Source organism: Gnatocerus cornutus, chromosome 3 (genome assembly GCF_029298725.1).
Source record: "Gnatocerus cornutus isolate USDA-ARS CGAHR chromosome 3, icGnaCorn1.1, whole genome shotgun sequence".
Classification (NCBI taxonomy): domain Eukaryota; kingdom Metazoa; phylum Arthropoda; class Insecta; order Coleoptera; family Tenebrionidae; genus Gnatocerus; species Gnatocerus cornutus.
Window position 1 is genome coordinate 18,041,497 of NC_142235.1, and position 23,470 is coordinate 18,064,966.

The 23,470-nt window shown below is 31.7% G+C and overlaps 1 protein-coding gene across 1 annotated transcript in view; it reads right to left on the reverse strand.

Moving 5' to 3' along the window:
* The window catches only part of LOC148177715 (uncharacterized), a 100,835-nt gene that overhangs the window by 51,216 nt on the left and 26,149 nt on the right, over positions 1–23,470 (reverse strand). Inside the window, exon 3 of the mRNA XM_088033026.1 lies at positions 15,456–15,533. Coding sequence (XP_087889152.1) covers positions 15,456–15,533 — 78 coding nt within the window. The remainder of the gene's footprint in view (positions 1–15,455; positions 15,534–23,470) is intronic.

Genomic DNA, 23,470 nt, shown 5'->3' on the forward strand with positions numbered 1-23,470 from the left:
ATTTGATGGTCAATTTTTTGGGCAAAAAAATTTTGCGACTCACAATCGATGAAAAATTTTCGCTTTTTGGTTTTTTGATTGCCCCTCGTAAACTATTTGCCCGATTGATCTGAGATTTGGACAGTTGATAGATCTCGAGCTAGTATTTCGATCGATATAAAATTCAATAATACTAAACGCAGTTTTCACCCCGAAAACAGCGTCTTGACAATGACCCCAAAATCACCCTCTGAAAATGTAATTCGGTCGATATCTCGTTTATTTGTTAAGTAAATTTGAGTTATATGGGTTCATTTAACGCAGAATTTTGCGCTGAATTCAAAAGTATTTTTATTTTTCTCGTACGTCAACAAATAATTGAGTTAGAGGCGTTTGAAATTTTGGGTTGTCGCCAGAGGACCAAAATTTTGGAGATTCGAAACCATTTTGCTCGATTTCTCCGGAATTATGGCAAATATCAAACAACCCTTTTTGGAATCGTTTTTTTGCAATTTTTTACCTCAGAAATCGATCTTAGATAGTTGGAATTTAAAATTTCATTTTTTTCAATGTAGGAGTAGGAGCTGCCTTTCAGTATCTAATTCTGACTCGGCCGCTGTCTCGCTTATTTATGAAAAAGCAATCTTAACGTGTTGTGCTCAAATAACACAAATAACTGAATTATGAGCCATCAAAGTTAAAAAAATTTCAAACCTCAATATCTCCGAAATAACAAAAGATTTTAAGAAACCGTTTTCACCATCGTTTTACTCGGCTCGTTTTACTTTAGAATCCGCCCTCAAAAGTCAAAAATTCAATGGCCGATTTTTTGGGCAAAAAAAATTTGCGACTCAATCAATCGATGAAAAATTTTCAATTTTTCGTTTTTTAATCGCATCTCGGAAACTACTTGCCCTATCGATCTGAGATTTGGCCAGTTGATAGACCTTGAGGTGCTCTTTCGATCGATATGAAATTCAATAATACCAACGCAGTTTTCGCCCCGAAACAGCTTCTTGAAAATCAACCTAAAAACACGCTCTGAAAATTTATTTCGGTTGATATCTCGTTCATTTGTTGAGCTACATGGGCTCATTTTACGCAGAATTTTGCGCTGAATCCAAAACTACCATCAGTTGTTTTTTCCGTCTACTAATAACTGAATTAGAGGCATTTGAAATTTCGGGTTGTCGCCAGAGGGCCAAAATTTTGAACGTTTGAAAACGACTTTTCTCAATTTATTCGGAATTAGGGCAAATATTATAAAAACCTTTTCGAAATCGTTTTTCTCGCGATTTTTTTGCTTAGAAATCGATCTTCGAGAGTTCGAATTCGAAATTTTATTTTTTTCAGTATGGAAGTTAGCTACTTTTCGGTTTCTAATTCAGACACGGTCGATATCTCGCTTATTTATAATGTATTATTAAAATATTGGTACTCATTTTACGCAGAATTTTACGTAGAATCCAAAAAGGCAAGACCTGTTAAGATCGGTCTACAAATAACTGAGTTATAAGCGTTCAAAGTTTCGGATATTGAATTTTGAGTTGGAAAATTTTCAAACCTCAATATCTCGGAAACTACGACAGATTTTGAGAAACGGTTTTCACCATCGTTTTTCTCGGGTCATTTTACTTTAGAATCCATCCTCAAAAGTCGAAAATTCGATGGTCAATTTTTTGGGCAAAAAAAATTTTGCGACTCAATCGATGAAAAATTTTCAATTTTTCGTTCTTTGATCGCCGCTCCTAAACTACTTACCCTATCGATTTGAGATTTGGCCAGTCAATAGACCTCGAGCTGCGCTTTCGTTCGATATATAACTCAATGGTACTAAACGCAGCTTTCACCCCGAAACAGCGTCTTGAAAATGACCCTAAAATCACCCTCTGAAAATGTAATTCGGTTGATATCTCGTTTATTTGTTAAGTAAATTTGAGTTATATGGGCTCATTTAACGCAGAATTTCGCGCGGAATCCAAAACTATTGTTATTTTTCTTGTACGTCAATAAATAACTGAGTTACAAGCGTTTGAATTTTTGGTTTCTCGCCAGAGGACCAAAATTTTGGAGGTTCGAAAACGATTTTTTAGTCGACTTGAACTGAAAATGAAATTTTTAGGCCTTAAAAGCGGCCTAAAAGTGAGTCTTTTCTGGCCGCAAACATTTTCGGCCGATCTATGGTGGCGCCATCTATCCATAGTTTTGCATATTACGTCAAGATACCGATATTACCCTCAATTTTATAATTATTTGGTTAAAATCAAATCGACAAACTGCTGTAAAGTGCAACAAAGACGTGTTGCATTATTGAAAGTGAACATGTCTAGCAGTGCTGCTGCAACAACATTAAAAAACACACTAAACCTAATTCATACAAATTGTGAAGCTACACGTGCTGAAACTGCAAATGTAAATAAGGAAAATATGAACTTTTCTGAAGGATTCATAAATATTTACAATTATTCAGTTGTTATAATTAATTAAATTAATAAATCATAAATAAAAATTAATTAACTTGTAAATTTAATGATGTCGCCTAAAAAATCTTGTGTGTAACACGGCCAAAAAGTGACCTTTTGCCCTCGCCTTCTTTCTGGCCTTGGCCATTAAAAAAAGACTCGGTCAAAAAAGAACCACTTTTTGGCCTTGGTACACAAATAGCTATTGCTCGATATCTCCGGAATTATGGCAAATATCAAACTACCCTTTTCGGAATCGTTTTTCTTGCAATTTTTTACGTCAGAAATCGACCTTAGATAGTTCGAATTCAAAATTTGAATTTTTTCAATGTAGGAGTACTAGCTGCCTTTCAGGGTCTAATTCAGACTCGGCCGCTATCTCGCTTATTTATGAAGAAGCAATCTTAACGTGTTGGTGCTCATTTAACGCAGAATTTCACGCAAAATCCAAAAATGTAAAATTTGTTGAGATTGACCCACAAATAACTGAGTTATCTGCGATCAAAGTTTCGGCTACTGAATTTTGAGTTGGAAAATTTTTTAAACCTCTATGTCTCCAAAACTACGAATGATTTTGAGAAACGGTTTCTACCATCGTTTTTCTCGGGTCATTTACTTTCGAATCCGCCCTCAAAAGTCGAAAATTCGATGGTCGATTTTTTGGGCAAAAAAATTTTGCGACTCATCGATAAAAAATTTTAAAATTTTGGTTTTTTGATCGCCCCTTGTAAAATACTTGCCCTATCGATATGAGATTTAGCCAGTTGATAGATCTTGAGCTTCTCTTTCGATCAATCTATAATTCAATAATACTAAACGCAGTTTTCGGCCCGAAACAGCTTCTTCAAAATGACACTAAAAACACCCCATAAAAATTTGCTTCGGTCGATATCTCGGTTATTTGTTAAGGAAATTCGAGCAATATGGGCTCATTTTACGCAGAATTTCGCGATGAATCCAAAACTACCATTATTTTTCTCGTCCGTCAACAAATAACTGAATTAGAGGCATTTGAAATTTTGGGTTGTCGCCAGAGGGCCAAAATTTTGGAGGTTCGAAAACCATTTTGCTCGATATCACCGGAATTATCCCAAATATCAAACAACCCTTTTCGATAGATAGTTGGAATTTCATTTTTTTCAGTATGGAAGTTGATCTCTAATTTAGACACGGTCGAAATATCGCTTATTTATGAAGCAATATTAAATTATCGGTGCTCATTTTACGCAGAATTTCACATAGAATCTAATACTGTACGAATTGTTCACATACGTCACCAAATAACCGAATTGGAAGCGATTGAAGTTTTGGGGGCAAAAATTTTGGAACTCGACAAATTGCATAAAATATCCCAAATTCGAAAATGCAAGCTTTTCAAGTTCGTTGAAGAATTCTTTCATGCCTCGCTCTCATCTCCAAAGGCCATCAAAAGGAAGCGGCAATAAAATTAACTCGTTTCCCTTAATTAACTGAAATGGAGGCTCATTGCCCGTAATGAGAAGAATCGATTAATATCATTGCGAGAAAGAAGACTTAACAGCCCGGTAAAGAGATTGCTTCATGCGATATGCTATCAAAAGAGTGAAAATCCTGGAAATCATAATAAGAACGTCGCTAGATGATACAAACTGCTCGTTTATCTATAAATTATGGTGCAAAAAGTCGTCCTCATGAGATTAAGATGGCCGTTAGTATATGTGTTACAACTAATCGTTCTTACGATTAGAAGAAACTTCGCTGCGGTTATCACGTTTGATAATGTTACGGCTCACGTCAAGTTTATCAATCGTAATTATTCCGTGGAATAAACAAAGTCTCGGGATTATACAGAGTGATGCGATAAAATTTTCAATTCGAAACGACGTCGCTGTAATTGCTTTCTTGTCACTTCCAACGCATATCCTCCATTTAACGATCAATCAGTGTGCAGCAAGAATTGCAGTAAAGTCAATACGAGCGAATCTCATTATTTCTGTATAATTTATTTAATGAAATGTTGCGATGAATCAACTGTAGATCTCGCGTCTAAAAATCAAGGATATAAAAGCAAAGTGCGTACTTAGGATGAGCAGTTGTTTCCTTTGTAACTGGAGAAAAAGCGACGAAAAAAGCTCGTAAAACCGCAGCTTTACTATTTCTATAATTACCACCGTCCGTACAAAAAGTGGTAATAACTATCATACAGAAATTAAAGTGTGTTATTATGGATATCTTTGTTACTTTTCATAATCTTGAAAAAGTTGATTTGAAGGGAAAAAATGTGGGAACTGGTCCATTTTCGCTACGTTAAATGTTGGAGGCAGTTCAGTACCCCAATTCGTACCTATCGTTTTCGGGCTTGGACTTCAAAAGTGGCAATTCTTCAACCTGACCTTTCCATCCACACGCATCACTCATAACTGTCAGTCTGGGAGAAAATTAAGAACAATTATGAACGACCTCAGGATTCTAGCCGCACGCACTGATCTAACCAACCAATAAATGCCAATTCATTAATTCTAACCGCAAAAGATCTTAATATTCTCGCTCCTGTGCAACACGAATGGGCTTCGCTTGACATTGGCAGTTCTTCGTGTCTTGGCTTTTACAGAAAACTGCAGAATTTTTACTAATAATTTAGGGTAAAATTCCCGTTTCAAACCTTTCTAATTTCTTCAATTCTGTGAATTTCTATTCAGACAAATGAAATCTATAGAAAAGTAGAGACACTTGATAAAAAAGCAGCGTTTACAGAAAATTAGAAATTTTTATTGGGTATTAAAGTTCCAATTTTTCCAGCAAATTAAAAAAAATCGTTATTTTCTTAATTCTGTGCATTTTGCGTAAATTCTGCGTTACTATGTTCAGAAAAGATGAAATCTACAGAAAAGTAAATACACTCAATAAAAAAGCAGTTTTTACAGAAAACTAGAATTTTTTTTTTAAATCAAGCTTCCAATATTAAAAAAAATTAATTAAAAAATTCGTATTTTTCTTATTTATGTGAATTTTGCGTAAATTCTTCTTTTCTGTATTCAAACAGAAGAGATGTACAGAAAAGTGAAGACACTTAATAAAAAAGCAGCTTTTACAGAAAACTAGAACTTTTTTTGGAAATCACACTTTCACTTTATACGGCAAATTAAAAAAAAATCGTATTTTCCGTAATTTTTGTGTTGAGACAGATGAAATCTACAGGAAAGTAAAAACACTTGATAAAAAAACAAGTTTTACAGAAAACTATAAATTTTTATTGGAAATCAAGCTTCCAATGTTTATAGCAAATTAAAAAAATCGTATTTTTCTTAATTCTGTGAATTTTACGTAAATTCTTCATTTCTGTGTTCAAACAGAAGAAAGCTACAGAAAAGTAAAGACAATTAATAAAAAAGCAGCTTTTACAGAAAACTATTTTTTTTTTTAAATCAAACTTTCACTTTTTATAGCAAATTAAAAAAAAATCGTATTTCACTTAATTCTGTGAATTTTGCGTAAATTCTCCTATTCTGTGTTTAGACAGATGAAATCTACAGAAAAGTAAAGACACTCGATATAGAAAAGTAGATTTTTTTTTGAAATCAAACTTTCACTTTTTATGGCAAATTAAAAAAAAAACGTATTTTTCTTAATTTTGTGATTTTTGCGTAAATTCTTTGTTTTTGTGTGGAGACAGATGAAATCTACAGAAAAGTAAAGACACTTGATAAAAAAACAACTTTTACAGAAAACTAGAAATTTTTATTGGAAATCAAATTTCCAATGTCTATAGCAAATTAAAAAAATTGTATTTCATTTAATTCTGTGAATTTTACGTAAATTCTTCGTTTCTGTGTTCAGAAAGATTAAATCTACAGAAAAGTAAAGCCACTCGATAAAAAAGCAGCTTTTACAGAAAACTAGATTTTTTTGGAAATCAAACTTTCAATGTTTACAACAAAATTAAAAAAATTGTAGTTTTCTTAACTCTTTGCATTTTGTGTAAATTCTCAGTTTCTGTATTCAAACAGAAGAAATCTACAGAAAAATAAAGACACTTAATAAAAAAGCAGCTTTTACAGAAAGCTAGAATTTTTTTTGGAAATCAAACCTTCACTTTATACGGCAAATTAAAAAAAAAACGTATTTTCCTTAATTTTGTGATTTTTGCGTAAATTCTTTGTTTTTGTGTGGAGACAGATGAAATCTACAGAAAAGTAACGACACTTGATAGAAAAACAATTTTTACAGAAAACGAGAAATTTTTATTGGAAATCAAGCTTCCAATGTTTATAGCAAATTAAAAAAATCGTATTTTTCTTAATTCTGTGAATTTTACGTAAATTCTTCATTTCTGTGTTCAAACAGAAGAAAGCTACAGAAAAGTAAAGACACTTAATAAAAAAGCAGCTTTTACAGAAAACTAAATTTTTTTTTAAATCAAACTTTCACTTTTTATAGCAAATTAAAAAAAATCGTATTTCACTTAATTCTGTGAATTTTGCGTAAATTCTCCTATTCTGTGTTTAGACAGATAAAATCTACAGAAAAGTAAAGACACTCGATATAGAAAAGTAGATTTTTTTTTTGAAATCAAACTCACTTTTTATGGCAAATTAAAAAAAATCGTATTTTTCTTAATTTTGTGATTTTTGAATAAATTCTCAGTCTTTGTGTTTAGACAGATGAATTCTACAAAAAAGTTGATAAAAAACAACTTTTACAGAAAACTAGAAATTTTTATTGGAAATCAAATTTCCAATGTTTATAGCAAATTAAAAAAATTGTATTTCTTTTAATTCTGTGAATTTTACGTAAATTCTTCGTTTCTGTGTTCAGAAAGATTAAATCTACAGAAAAGTAAAGCCACTCGATAAAAAAGCAGCTTTTACAGAAAACTAGATTTTTTTGGAAATCAAACTTTCAATGTTTACAACAAAATTAAAAAAATTGTAGTTTTCTTAACTCTTTGCATTTTGTGTAAATTCTCAGTTTCTATATTCAAACAGAAGAAATCTACAGAAAAATGAAGACACTTAATAAAAAAGCAGCTTTTACAGAAAGCTAGAATTTTTTTTGGAAATCAAACTTTCACTTTATACGGCAAATTAAAAAAAAAAACGTATTTTCCTTAATTTTGTGATTTTTGCGTAAATTCTTTATTTTTGTGTGGAGACAGATGAAATCTACAGAAAAGTAACGACACTTGATAGAAAAACAACTTTTACAGAAAACTAGAAATTTTTATTGGAAATCAAGCTTCCAATGTTTATAGCAAATTAAAAAAATCGTATTTTTCTTAATTCTGTGAATTTTACGTAAATTCTTCATTTCTGTGTTCAAACAGAAGAAAGCTACAGAAAAGTAAAGACACTTAATAAAAAAGCAGCTTTTACAGAAAACTAAATTTTTTTTTAAATCAAACTTTCACTTTTTATAGCAAATTAAAAAAAATCGTATTTCACTTAATTCTGTGAATTTTGCGTAAATTCTCCTATTCTGTGTTTAGACAGATAAAATCTACAGAAAAGTAAAGACACTCGATATAGAAAAGTAGATTTTTTTTTTGAAATCAAACTCACTTTTTATGGCAAATTAAAAAAAATCGTATTTTTCTTAATTTTGTGATTTTTGAATAAATTCTCAGTCTTTGTGTTTAGACAGATGAATTCTACAAAAAAGTTGATAAAAAACAACTTTTACAGAAAACTAGAAATTTTTATTGGAAATCAAATTTCCAATGTTTATAGCAAATTAAAAAAATTGTATTTCTTTTAATTCTGTGAATTTTACGTAAATTCTTCGTTTCTGTGTTCAGAAAGATTAAATCTACAGAAAAGTAAAGCCACTCGATAAAAAAGCAGCTTTTACAGAAAACTAGATTTTTTTGGAAATCAAACTTTCAATGTTTACAACAAAATTAAAAAAATTGTAGTTTTCTTAACTCTTTGCATTTTGTGTAAATTCTCAGTTTCTGTATTCAAACAGAAGAAATCTACAGAAAAATAAAGACACTTAATAAAAAAGCAGCTTTTACAGAAAGCTAGAATTTTTTTTGGAAATCAAACCTTCACTTTATACGGCAAATTAAAAAAAAAACGTATTTTCCTTAATTTTGTGATTTTTGCGTAAATTCTTTGTTTTTGTGTGGAGACAGATGAAATCTACAGAAAAGTAACGACACTTGATAGAAAAACAATTTTTACAGAAAACGAGAAATTTTTATTGGAAATCAAGCTTCCAATGTTTATAGCAAATTAAAAAAATCGTATTTTTCTTAATTCTGTGAATTTTACGTAAATTCTTCATTTCTGTGTTCAAACAGAAGAAAGCTACAGAAAAGTAAAGACACTTAATAAAAAAGCAGCTTTTACAGAAAACTAAATTTTTTTTTAAATCAAACTTTCACTTTTTATAGCAAATTAAAAAAAATCGTATTTCACTTAATTCTGTGAATTTTGCGTAAATTCTCCTATTCTGTGTTTAGACAGATAAAATCTACAGAAAAGTAAAGACACTCGATATAGAAAAGTAGATTTTTTTTTTGAAATCAAACTCACTTTTTATGGCAAATTAAAAAAAATCGTATTTTTCTTAATTTTGTGATTTTTGAATAAATTCTCAGTCTTTGTGTTTAGACAGATGAATTCTACAAAAAAGTTGATAAAAAACAACTTTTACAGAAAACTAGAAATTTTTATTGGAAATCAAATTTCCAATGTTTATAGCAAATTAAAAAAATTGTATTTCTTTTAATTCTGTGAATTTTACGTAAATTCTCCGTTTCTGTGTTCAGAAAAATTAAATCTACAGAAAAGTAAAGCCACTCGATAAAAAAGCAGCTTTTACAGAAAACTAGATTTTTTTGGAAATCAAACTTTCAATGTTTACAACAAAATTAAAAAAAAAGTAGTTTTCTTAATTCTTTGCATTTTGTGTAAATTCTCAGTTTCTGTATTCAAACAAGAAATCTACAGAAAAATGAAGACATTTAATAAAAAAGCAGCTTTTATAGAAAGCTAGAATTTTTTTTGGAAATCAAACTTTCACTTTATACGGCAAATTAAAAAAAAAACGTATTTTACTTAATTCTGTGAATTTTGCGTAAATTCTCCTATTCTGTGTTTAGACAGATAAACTCTACAGAAAAGTAAAGACACTCGATAAAAAACCAGCTTTTACAGAAAAGTAGAATTTTTTTTTGAAATCAAACTTTCACTTTTTATGGCAAATTAAAAAAAACGTATTTTTCTTAATTTTGTGATTTTTGGGTAAATTCTCAGTTTTTGTGTTTAGACAGATAACCTCTACAAAAGAGTTGATAAAAAAACAACTTTTACAGAAAACTAGAAATTTTTGTTGGGAATCAAACTTCCAATGTTTATAACAAATTAAAAAATTCGTATTTTCCTTAATTCTGTGAATTTTACGTAAATTCTGCGTTTCTGTGTTCCAACAGACGAAATCTATAGAAAAGTAAAGACACTTAATAAAAAAGCAGCTTTTATAAAATGTAGAATTTTTTTTTAAATCAAACTTTCACTTTTTACAGCAAATTAAAAAAATTCGTATTTTCCTTAATTCTGTGAATTTTACGTAAATTCTCCGTTTCGGTATTCCAACAAATGAAATCTATAGAAAAGTAAAAACACTTGATAAAAAAGCATCTTTCACAGACAACTAAAAATTTTTATTTTGAATCAAACTTCCAATTTTTACAGCAAATTGAAAAAATTCGTATAATCCTTAATTCTATAAATTCTTCCTAAATTCTCCGTTTATGTATCTAAACAGATGAAATCTACAGAAAAGTAAAGACAATTGATAAAAAGTAGCTTTTACAGAAAACTAGAAATTTTTATTGGGTATAAATTTCCAATTTTTATAGCAAATTAAAAAATTCGTATTTTTTTAATTCTGTGAATTTTGCGTAAATTCTCGGTTTCTGTGTTTAGACAGATGACATTTACAGGAAAGTAAAGACACTTGATTAAAAAGCAGCTTTTACAGAAAACGTGAAATTTTTATTTAGGATCAAACTTCCAAGTTTTACAGCAAATTTAAAAAAAATCTTATTTTTTTAGTTCTGTGAATTTTGCGTTAATTCTCATTTCTGGGTTCAGACTGACGAAATCTACAGAAAATTAAAGAAACTTGATAAAAAAGCAGCTTTTACACGAAACTAGAAATTTTTATTTGGTACCGATCTAACTTCCAATTTTTACAGCAAATTTAAAAAAATCGTATTTTTCTTAACTTTAGGATGTTCGTGTAACTGTCCCGTTTCTGTGTTTAAACAGATGAAATCTACAAAAAAATAAAGACACTTGATAAGAAAGCAACTTTTACAAAAAACTAGAATTTGTTTAGCACAAAACATGAATTTTTTGCCGCATTTTTTTAAAATCCTTATTTCGGTGATTATACAGAACTAGAAAGAACTCCCGCGGAACCGTTTCAGTGCTATTTAGCATTCTCAGCTTCCGTTTAATTGAAGTATCAAATTAACAATTTCACGATTCATCAGCCGTGACAATATCGAAAACGGAGCGAAAGTTGCCATCTCCAAGGTCTCCCTCGCGCCGATTTTGGAAGTGAAGTGTGAAAATGCAACCTTGTTTTCCTGACGAAATCCATCAATTCTCCCATCGAAAAACTCTGACCATGAACGTCGAACTTCTGGCGCCGCCCCTGGCGTGTGTAACGCGGCGCGGCCAAGGAGCAAAGTGCATGTTTGTTAATGATTGGAACATGTCGAGATCATAGATACGTCATATCGCGTTACATTTGACCATTTGCCAACTGGTTACTTGTCAATATTATGTCACGGAAGATAAATCGAGGCTCGTTTAAACAAATGAAGAAACGCGACGGAAACGCATAATGCGTTTATAAGGACTAGACAAAAACGCTAATGACGCGAAGATCCGCATTCTAACACTTAAACTCATCTTGTTATGTATTTAAGAGCAAAAACGCGACAGGTTCCGTTAGTGCGGCTTTGGAATTTGAAGTGTGTTGGCAGCACTGGCTCACGGTAGCGCGACTCCCTTCGTAGTAAAAATCCATCGCATCGGCGCCGTTTGCATAATCGGTGCTTCGCTGATTTAATTAGAATAATATTCATTGAAAGGCAATAAATCAGCTCGAATGTCCCTTTTTCATCATTGCTCATGCAATCTGATTTCCAAATCGGAATGAAAGTTTCCCAGCCTGCCCACGCCTATCATAACACGCCAAGATGAGTGGCTATATACCAGTAGGACTAATTGCTCTATTGCGCGAACATTTACAGGCTTTAAAAATGCGAATTTATTCATGGACGATGATAATTCATTATTATTGGAAAGATCACGCCTAATGAAAACAGCGACACTCTTCATTAGCGAAAGAACACGGATTTGCAAAAATCGGCAAATTTATTGAGTGTTTCGCAATCGTAAGAACATTATTATATTCATGTTTGAGGATTTTTTATATTGGGCTATTCAAGCGTTAAAAGTGGCGATTTCACAATCAACTAATGGTTTCTGAAATTGGAGATTCTTATGAAATGGTATTTTAAAAACAACTTTTTCAAGATTGTGAAAAGTAACAAAGATCTCCATAATGAATGCTGCGCGGTTTCGTACTGGGGATTTTCTATATTTCTTATTTCTGCAGATTTATCTATATTTTGTAATTCTGTGAATTGTACCTACGTAAATTCACCGTTTCTGTGTTTGAACAGATGAAATCTACAAGAAAGCCAAGACACTTGATCAAATAGCAGCTTTTACAGAAATATATATTTTTTTGGAATCAAACTTTAAATTCTAATTTTTCTTAATTTTGTGAATTTTGCGTAAATTCGGGTCTCTGTGTTTAGACAAATTAAATCTAGGAAGTAAACGCATTCGATAAAATAGAAGCTTTTTCAGAAAACTAGAATTTTTTATTGCGAACCAAACTTCCACGTTTTATAGCAAATTTAAAAAAATCGTATTTTCCTTAAATCTGTGAATTTTGCGTTAATTTCGCTTTTCTGTGTTTAGACAGATGAAATGTACAGAAAAATAAAGACACTTTATAAAACAGCAGTTTTTACAAAAACTAGATTTTTTTTGTAGAAATCAAACTTCCAACTTTTACACAGCAAAATAAAAAATAAATCGGAATTTCTTTAGTTCTGTAAATTTTGCGTAAATTTGTCGTTTCTGTATTCGGCCAGATGAAATCTTCAAGAAAATAGAGACAATTGATAAAAAAGCAGATTTTACAGAAAACTAGAAATTTTTATTTAATATCAAACTTTCAATTCTTACAACAAATGCAAAAAAGTCGTATTTTCCTTTATTCTTGGAATTTGTTCAAACAAATTAAATCTACAGAAAAGTAAAGAAACTTTTGATAAAAAAAAACAGCTTTTACAGAAAACTAGAAATTTTTATTGAAATCAGACTTCCAATTTTTACAGAAAATTAAAAAAAAAATCGAATTTTTCTTTATTCTGTAAATTTTGCGTAAATCCTCCGTTTTTGTGTTTAAACAAATAAAATCTACAGAAAAGTAAAGACACTTGATGAAAACGCAACTTTTACAGAAAACTAGAAGTTTTAATTGGATATCAAATTTCCAATTTTTGCGGCTTACTCAAAAAAATTGTATTTTCTGTATTTCTGTGATTTTTGCGTAAATTTTGCGTTTCAGTGTTTAAACAGATGAAATCTACAGAAAAGTAAAGACACTTGATAAAAAAGCAGATTTTACAGAAAGCTGTAAATTTTTATTGGAAATCATATCTTCATTTTTTACAAAAAATTAAAAAAAAATTGAATTTTTCTTTATTTTGTGAATTTTGTGAAAATCATTCGTTTTTGTGTTTAAACAAATGAAATCTACATAAAAGTAACACAGTACAAAACACTTGATAAAAAAGCAACTTTTACAGAAAACTAGAAATTTTAATTGGAAATCAAATTTCCAGTTTTTACGGCTAACTAAAAAAAATGTATTTTCTTTATTTCTGTGATTTGCGTAAATTGCCTGATTTTTTGTTTAGACAGATGAAATGTACAGAAAAGGAAAGACACTCGATAAAAAACCAGCTTTTACAGAAAACCAGAATGTTTTTGGAAAATCAAACTTCCAATATTTACAGCAAATTGAAAAATAAAGCGTAATTTTCTTGATTCTGTATATTTTGCGTAAATTTCTCGTTTCTGTATTTAGACAGATGAAATCTACAGGAGAAATCAAGACAGAAAGAAAAACAGCTTTTTACAGAAAACTACAATTTTTTTGGAAATCCAATGTTTACTGCTAATGTAATAAAATCGTATTTTTTTTGAATCTTTGAATTTTGCGTAAATTTCGCGCTTCTGTATTTAGACAGCTGAAATCTACAAGAAACTAGAGACACTTGATAAAAAAGCAGCTTTTTCAGAAAACTACAAAATTTTGTTGGGAATCAAACTTCCAGTTTTTACAGAAAACCTAAAAAAGTCGTATTTTCCTTAATTCTGTGAATTTTGCGTAAATTTCTTGCTTTTTTATTTAGACAGATGAAATCTATTTAGACAGTTGGTAAAGAACAAGTTTTTACAGAAAACTAGATTTTTTTTGGAATCAAACTTCCAAGGTTTACAGCTAATAATTTAAAAAAATCGTTTTTTTCTCAATTCTTTGAATTTTGCGTAAATTTCGCGTTTCTGTGTGTAAACAGATGAAATCTATAAAAAAATAAAGACACTTCATAAAAAAGCAGATTTTACAGAAAACTAGAAATTTTTATTGCATATCAAACTTTCAATTCTTACAACAAATGCAAAAAAATCGTATTTTCCTTATTTCTGTAATTTTTGCATAAATCCTCCGTTTCTGTGTTTAAACAAATGAAATCTTCAGAAAAGTAAAGACACTTGATAAAAAGCAGCTTTTACAGAAAACTAGAAATTTTTATTGGAAATCAAATTTCCAATTTTTACGGCTAACTCAAAAAAATTGTATTTTCTTTATTTCTGTGTTTTTTGCGTAAATTTTGTGTTTCAGTATTAAGACAGATGAAATCTACAAAAAAGTAAAGACACTTGATAGAAAGGCAGCTTTTACAGAAAACTAAAATTTTTTATTCAGTCAGTGGCAAACTTCCAGTTTTAACAGCAAATTAAAAAAAATCGTATTTTCCTTCATTTTATGAATTTTGCACAAATTCTCCATTTCTGTGTTCAGACTAATGAAATCTACAGAAAAATAAAGACACTTGATAGAAAAGCAGCTTTCACAGAAAACCAGAATTTTTAACAATTGGGAATCATACTTTCAATTTTTACAGCAAATTTTTAAAACTCGTATTTTCCTTAATTCTGCGAATTTTGCGTAAATTTTCTGTTTCTGTGTTTAGACAGATGAAATCTACAGAAAAATAAAAACACTTAATAAAAAAGCAGCTTTTACAGAAAACCAGAATTTTTTTGGAAAATCAATCTTCCAAATTGAAAAATAAATAGTAATTTTCCTAATTCTGCAAATTTTGCGTAAATTTCTCATTTCTGCATTTAAACAGATGAAATTTTGAAGCAAATAATGACAGTTAGTAAAGAAACAGCTTTTAACCGAAAACTAATTTTATTTTGGAATTAAACATTAATTTTTACAACAAATTATAAAAAAAATCGTATTTTCCTTAAATTTGTAAATTTTGCGTAAATTTCTCCTTTTTTTGAACAGAATGTTTGAACAGGTGAAATATAAGGTCTTTTGTTAAATAAATTTTATTTTCGAAATCAATTTCCAATTTTTACAACAAATTTAAAAAAAATTGAAAAATTCGGTATATTTGTGAAAGACGTTTCGTAAAAACAATTGAAATCTACAAGAAGGATAAGTAAGACACCTGATAAAACAGCAAACTAAATTTTTTAAAATCAAACTTCCTATTTATATCTACAGAATCCAAAAACCATAAATATCGTTTCTAGAAAGTATCCAAAAATCTCAAAAGTTCCAAAATACATTTGAAAATAAAGGAGTGACAAATCAATTGGTAGCTCTGCGCGCAATGTCAAACTATAACTTTACCTCCGGCGCCGTTGGCGAAGAGGGCACCCCCGGTCTTGGAGCTCCGATCCACCGGTTGATGTCGGAACGACATTCGTCCTGCAACAAAAAAAAATTCTAAAATGAGATCGTGATTGACCGATCTACCAATGCAAATCACCATTCACGTAAAACATTGGAACGTTCTAATAAATTAGCCGGTACCAACCGAAGTGAAAGACCCGCGAGACTCTTCTCTTTTGAATTCATGACGCCTTAGAAAGGAGCCCCTCTAATTGCCAGTCAAAAAAAAAACTTTTCGAGGGTCATGTAGGAAGTATTTTGTGGGTTACGTCGATGAGGTCAATCCGTATCTGCGAAGAGGTCATTGCGATAATTCGCTCGGACAAATTCTGGCCGAGCTTTGGCGTGTTTACGGTAGCATTGTTGTTTAGTAATGATGGTGGCGATTTATCTTGTGAGTAACAATGGACGGAATTAAGCATGAGTCAGCGTGCGCACCTCAAACTTTTGTAGCGTGCGTTGCTGCAAAGATTCTATCTTCTGACGCATCATGAAGAAATGGCCAATTTGTCGTCTATAACCAGTTTCCAGGGACTGGTCGTTCGCTTGGATTAACGGGGTTTCTTTGAATTATCCACAATAAAAGTGAATGATAATGCGATTATCAATCGCAGGTGTTTGGAGCGTAATAGGCAAGCGAAGGCTGAGTGATAAAAATATTGGACAAGTGCATTGTTATCATTTTCCGCGTAACGAACGACCAAGAGAACAACAATGTTGACAATTATCTCCTTTTCGTTTTGGATGAATTATCCGTGGGCGTGGGTGTGGTACTCATAAAGAATAATAAAAAGGAGGCAATTTGAATAACACTCAAAAGTGAAGAAACGGAACGCCTCCTCACTGACCATGAGCACAATTTTTCTTTTAATTTGCGAAGACATTAAAAGGTGCAAAGGTGAGGAGAAAACGGTGGAAATAAATTACACAATTTCAAAGCGAAAGTGCGATTTGTTCCTTTTGTTGATGCACTTGTTGAAAATTGAAGAAAATCGCATTCCTGCAGCGGCGAGCTTTACGAGAACAATAGTGTTGGAAAAAACTTGCGTGTGATGCGCATCGAAGAACGACTGCAATTAGAGACGACTAAAAATTCACGGCCAGGCGTGGACTAATTTATGCTCGCCAGGCATGACTTCTAAGTGGAAGAAAGTGAAGCGGACGAAGCATGCGGAGAGGTCGAGGAATACAAAAAGGGAAATGATGTAGAAGAAGATGTGACCGAATTCAAGCAAAGATTTGAAAAAATTGAAAAAGTGCCCAAATCTTGGATTTTATATAGCACCAGGAAATTATTTCTATTTTTTTACGCTAAAGCACTGAAAAATCGCTTAAGAAATTACTAATTTTGACCTTTTTTGGAATTTTAAAATTTTTATTTTCAAGACGAGCCAAAAATTTCAAATATTTTTCCTGTGACTTTGGTACCTTTGATGATTTTTGAATTGCTAACTGTTCTAAATTTCAATTTTTTTGCGCCACAGGGACGGATTTTAGAAATTTTCATTTTCAAGTCGATCCAAAACTTTCCTATTTATTCCAATCGGTCCTGTAATTTTGGCAGTTTTGACGCTAAGACAATAACATTTGGAAGAATTATTATTTTTGCCTTGTTGACAGTTTGTCCCAAATAACACAAATTTTGAGACACAGGGACGGATTTTAGAAATTTTCAGTTTTAAGAGGAGCCAAAATTTTCAAATATTTTTTATTCAAACTTGTAACTTTTGTAGTTGTGACGCTAGGATAATAAAAATTCGAGAAATAACTATTTTTGACGTGCTGACTGTCTGCCGTAAACTTCAATTGTTTTGAGCTACAGGGCCGAATTTTATAAATTTTCGTTTCCAAGACGGTTTAAAAAATTTCAAATTTTTTCAATTCGGACCTGAAACTTTGGTAGTTTTAACACCAAGGTAACGAAATTTGGGGCGATTATAATTTTTAACTCATTAATTAGGTTCTTTAAATCCCGAATGTTTTGAGTAACAGGAACGGATTTTAGAAATTTTCATTTTCAAGACGATCCAAAATTTTCATATTTTTACCATTCGGACCTGTAATTTTGATAGTTTGACGGTGGGGCAATGAAATTTAGAGAAATTACTATTTTGCACATGTTGACTGTCTATAACAAATGACAAAAATTTAGAGACACAAAATCATATTTTAGAAATTTTTGTTTTAAAGACGATCGATTTTCTTTTCGGACCTGTAATTTTGCTCGTTTTGAAGCTATTGCAACTACTATTTCTTACTTGTTGAATGTCTGTTCGAAATCTCATTTTTTTTGGGCTACAGGGACGGATTTTAGAAATTTCCATTTTCAAGACGATCCAAAACTTTCCTATATTTTCCATTCGCACCTATAATTTTGGTAGTTTTAACGCTAGGGCAATGAAATTTGGAAAAATTACTATTTTTGTACCTATTAACTGTCTGTCTCAAATAACAAAAATTTAGAGCCACAGGGTCGGATTTTAGAATTTTTTATTTTAAAGAAGATCGAAAAATTCTCAACATTTTCCATTCGGATCTGTAATTTTAGTAGACTTGGAGCTAGGGCAATGAAATTTGGGATGATTACTATTATTGACTTATTGAATGTCTGCTCTGAATGCAAAATTTTTTGAGGCACAGGGACGGATTTTAGAAATTTTCATTTCTAAGACCAGCAAAAAATTTCTAGTGTTTTTCATTCAGATCCGTAATTTTAGTAGTTTCTATGCTAGATCAATCAAATTTGGAGAAATTATTATTTTTGGCTTGCTGATGGTCTGTTATAAATTACAAAGTTTCGAGCAACAGGGACGAATTTTAGAAATTTTCATTTTCACGACGAGCCAAAATTCATTTTCATTCGGATCTGTAATTTTGGTAATTTTGCCGCTGCGTCAATAAAATTTGTGAAGATTACTACTTTAGATCTGTTGACTGTCTGTCCTTAATCCTGACTTTTTTGAGCAACAGGGACGGATTATAGAAATTTTCATTTGCAAGACGAACAAAAATTTTAATTTTTTCCATTGAAACCTGAAATATTAGTAGTTTTGACGCTAGGGCAATGTCATTTGGAGAGATTCCCCGTTTGTATATTCAGACAGATGAAATCTACAAGAAAGTAAAGACACTTGATGAAGTAGCGGTATTTACACAAAACTAGAACATTTTTTGGTAACAGAACACTAAAACAAAATTACATTATCTAAAGAATCTAGATCGCGTAGGCATAAAATTTAGGAAATCCAAATTATCTAAAGAATCTAAGAATTTAATGGCATGCGTGCGGTAAATTTTTATTACAAATTTTTCTAATTATTGCGATTTTTTATCCTATTTGATTCAATCTCGCAACAATATTCGAAATCAATACTTGGAATCAAATTAGTAATCCATTACACAATCTTTTTTAATTGCCATCATTCCGAGAATACTGATGGCACACTTAACGCCCAGCCATTTTCAATTTTCCGCCAATCATGCAATAAAAATCGTTAATCTCGTGCCTCAACTTCTTATACATCCCGTTGCAGATTTATGAAATTTATTCAGAATGTTGGAAATGCAAGTACTCCATCATACTGCAGACAATGAAATCAAAAATCAGAAAGATAAATTATGATTACAAGTAGTGACATGTAAAAACAACTACTGAGAAATTTAAAATGCAAATGAGGCAATTAAGTATTGCCATAGATAAAAAGCTAACTAGGTAACAATGAGGTGGTACCATTGTGTACTTATTTTCTATGACGCTACAGTTTTGACCACTCCGATGGTTTCCTAAAAAAAAATTATTTGACTAGTCATTTTTCACGATCGTGCAAATTAGCAAGTCGCCCAGAAACGCCAATTATAATTGGATCACCGGAAAGACCTTGCCTTCGGCTTTCGCAAGAAGGAACTATCTTAGAAAAATTCGCCGAGAGGAAAAATACTGAAAATTTAAAGTTACAACTCAATTAATCTAATTGTTGGGTGTACTTGAAACGCAAATGCGGAAGAAAATTCCCCCAAATTCGACACAGCGGTCCCACCTTCCAGGTCAATGGTAATTTATACTCTTCACAGTAAATTAGTAAATTAGACCATCCGTAATCCTCCTGAGGCATCAAGAAACGTCTTATTTTGAAACCCCTGATATATTAAGGTGTTAACTTTTACTCGGCATGCATTAAAACTTGTCCTTTTACGTAAAAAATTCATCCAAGCATATAAAATTCGTGAAATTATTTTGTAAATTACCTTCCAGTTTTGGCAGACGTCCGTATCTTAACGCTTTAATAGGCGTTCGGTTGAAAAAACCGCATCAATTATAGTATTTTTATCAATTTTATCGATGCAATTTGGGTGGTCGATGCAATTATCCACGGAAAAAATTCTTGCGGGATATCTAGGTCGTTTAGTTTATTATTGTCAATGGAATGGGAAAGTCTCCGCCCAAAGAAAACGCGATATTTGATACATTTTCAACGGGTTTCACCCACCACACTGCCAAAAAAGTTAGAGAGATAACAATATTTTATTTATGTTATATATATTCGGGCCTGTAATTTTAGTAGTTTTTATGCCAAGGCAATGAAATTTAACAAAATTACCACTTCTAACTTGCTGATTCTTTGTCAAAAATGCCAAATTTTTTTGAGCAACAGGGACGGATTTTAGAATTTTTTGTTTTCAAGACAAGACAAAAATTTTTCAATTCGGACTTGTAACTTTAGTAGTTTCGACGTCAAGGCAATGAAATTTGGAGAGATTACTACTTTTGACTTTTTGACTGTCTGTGCCAAATCCCAAATTTTTTGAGCCACAGAGACGGATTTTAGAAATTTTCATTTTTTTAAGACAAAGTCAAAAATTTGCAATATTTTCCGTTCAGAGCTGTAATTTTAGTAATTTTAACGCTACGCCAATGAAATTTGGAGAGATTGCTACTTTTGTTTCACTTACGGTCTGTGCCAAATCTCAATTCTTTTGAGCAACAGGGACGGATTTTAGAAATTTTCAGTTTTAATAAAAGTCCAAAATTTACAATATTTTTAACTACGACCTGTAATTCTGGTAATTTTGACGTCACCCCAATGAAATTTGGAGAGGTTACTACTTTCGATTCGCTAACTTTCTGTCCCAAATTTCAATTTTTTTGAGCAACAGGGACTGATTTTAAACATTTTTCAATTTCAATAAGAACTAAAAATATCGAATATTTTCCATTCGGATCTGCAAATTTCGTAATTTTAACGTCACCCCAATGAAATTTGGAAGGATTTCTGCTTTTGACTTGCTGACTTTTCGTCCCAATTCCTAATTTTTTTGAGTAACAGGGACGGATTTTAGAAATTTTCAGTTTTAAGGAAAGTCAAAAATGTCTAATATTTTTTACTCAAACTTGTAAATTTTTGTAATTTTAACGCCACCCCAATCAAATTTGGAGAGATTACTACTTTTGACTCGCTGACTGTCTGTCCCAAATCCTAGTGTTTTTGAACAACAGGGACGGATTTTAGAAATTTTCTGTTTCAAGAGCCAAAAATTTCCATTCGGACCTGTAAATTTAGTCATTTCAACGTTACGCCAATGAAATTTGGAGAGATTTCTACTTTTGTTTCGCTAACTACTTGTCCCAAATCTCAATTTTTTTGAGCAACAGAGACGGATTTTAGAAATTTTCAGTTTTAAGAAAAGTCAATAATTTCTAAAATTTTTTTACTCGAACTTGTAATTCTGGTAATTTGGACGCCACCCCAATCAAATTTAAAGAAAATACTACTTTTGACTCGCTGAGTGTCTATTCAAGATCTCAATTTTTTTGAGCAACAGGGACTGATTTTAAACATTTTTCAATTTCAATAAGAGCTAAAAATTTTGAATATTTTCCATTCGGATCTGCAAATTTGGTAATTTTAACGTCACCCCACTGAAATTTGGAAGGATTTCTGCTTTTGACTTGCTGACTTTTCGTCCCAAATCCTAATTTTTTTGAGTAACAGGGACGGATTTTAGAAATTTTCAGTTTTAAGGAAAGTCAAAAATGTCAAATATTTTTTACTCAAACTTGTAAATTTTTGTAATTTTAACGCCACCCCAATCAAATTTGGAGAGATTACTACTTTTGACTCGCTGACTGTCCCAAATCCTAGCTCATTTGAACAACAGAGACGGATTTTAGAAATTTTCTGTTTCAATAAGAGCCAAAAATTTCCATTCAGACCTGTAAATTTGGTAATTTCAACGTTACGCCAATGAAATTCGGAGAGATTTCTACTTTTGTTTCGCTAACTACTTGTCCCAAATCTCATTTTTTTGAGCAACAGAGACGGATTTTAGAAATTTTCAGTTTTAAGAAAAGTCAAAAATTTCTAAAATTTTTTACTCGAACTTGTAATTCTGATAATTTCGACGCCACCCCAATCAAATTTAAAGAAAATACTACTTTTGACTCGCTGACTGTTCCAAATCTCAATTTTTTTTAGCAACAGGGACGGATTTTTGAAATTTTAAGTTTTAATAAAAGTCAAAAATTTCCAATTTTTCCACTCTGAGCCTGTAATTCTGGTAATTTTAACGCTACGCCAATGAAATTTGGAGAGATTATTCCTTTTGTTTCGCCGACTGTTTGTCCCAAAACCCTTTTTTTTGAGCAGCAGGGACGGATTTTTGAAAGTTTCTTTATTGAATCAAGCTAAAAATTTGGGTGGTCGCTTCAATTATTATCAATGGAATTCTAACCGGATATCTAGGTCGTCCAGTTTATTATTGTCAATGGAATGGGAGAGTCTCCGCCCAAAGAAAATGCGATATTTGATACATTTTCAACGGTTTTCACCCACCACACAGCCAAAAAACTTGCAGAGATAATAAATTTATAACACATTATATCATAGCTAGTTTTCACAATATTTATCTTGTTTTCGTCGTGTAACTCCTCCGTTGATCATGTCCGCTGTTACAGTTACTAGTAGACCTTGTATTATTTTGACGTGTTGGTAGCATTGTTATGACGTCAAACTAGTTCTAACCTCAAACAGGCAGTAAAACATGCAAAAACGAAAGTAACAAATCTGCGATTTTCATGTTTCACCCACCAGTGGCGTGAATACTAATTAATAATTTCTTTTTCGTTTTTCTCCAATAAGTAATTATTTTCTCATTATTCCCGTGATTTGTGGCTAGTTTTTGCGGGCATTCTTTTGCCGCGCTTGGTTAAATTCTCGCCCTGGTTTTACGACGATTAAATTTAATCTCTCTCGAGTGTTGACACTTGTAAAAATGTCTTTGGTTGGTAGTAAAAAACCGTCGCAGGAAGCCTCTGTCTAAAAATGATTTACAGCCCATTTTTCCTCCTCCACGTCTGGCATTCCTCCAGACGCTTTCTCACGATGCCTCCTCAAGTTCCAAACCTCATCAATTACCCGCTAAAATATACGCGCGTTTGGTCAAGAAACGACGTCTACAGGGTGGAATTTAGTGAAATCCTCGTGATAAATAAACACTTCGTAGCTCAAGTACATCCACCTTTCTTTGTTGCGAGTCTAAAATGATAAACCACCTGTAATACGAACTACTTGAACTAACATCGGCTATAAATCAAACGCCGAGAAAATTAAAACGAAATGATTTATAATCCTTTCGATTTTGTTGTTTGTCTACTTCATCATGGGGGAAAAAACGTGCTCGCAAACTACTCAATCTGGTCGATGGCATGAAGTATACCGGAACGGATCCGGTGATCGATTCCAGTCGGTTTTTTGGTGCTGCGGCCGGATTACGTCCGGAGTTTTTGCCACAATTGCGGTTTGTTTGGGGAAGTTGGAGCCGAGTGTTCGGATTTTCCGGTTTTTTTCAAAGATCAAAGAAGAAGAAATCGCCGTTATGGCGCACAATTATGTTCTAATGATCAGACAGAGAAATTCTCGCGACGAGTGCGTTCATCATTTCCATTCCAATTAAAATAAGTAATGAATGGCTTATGG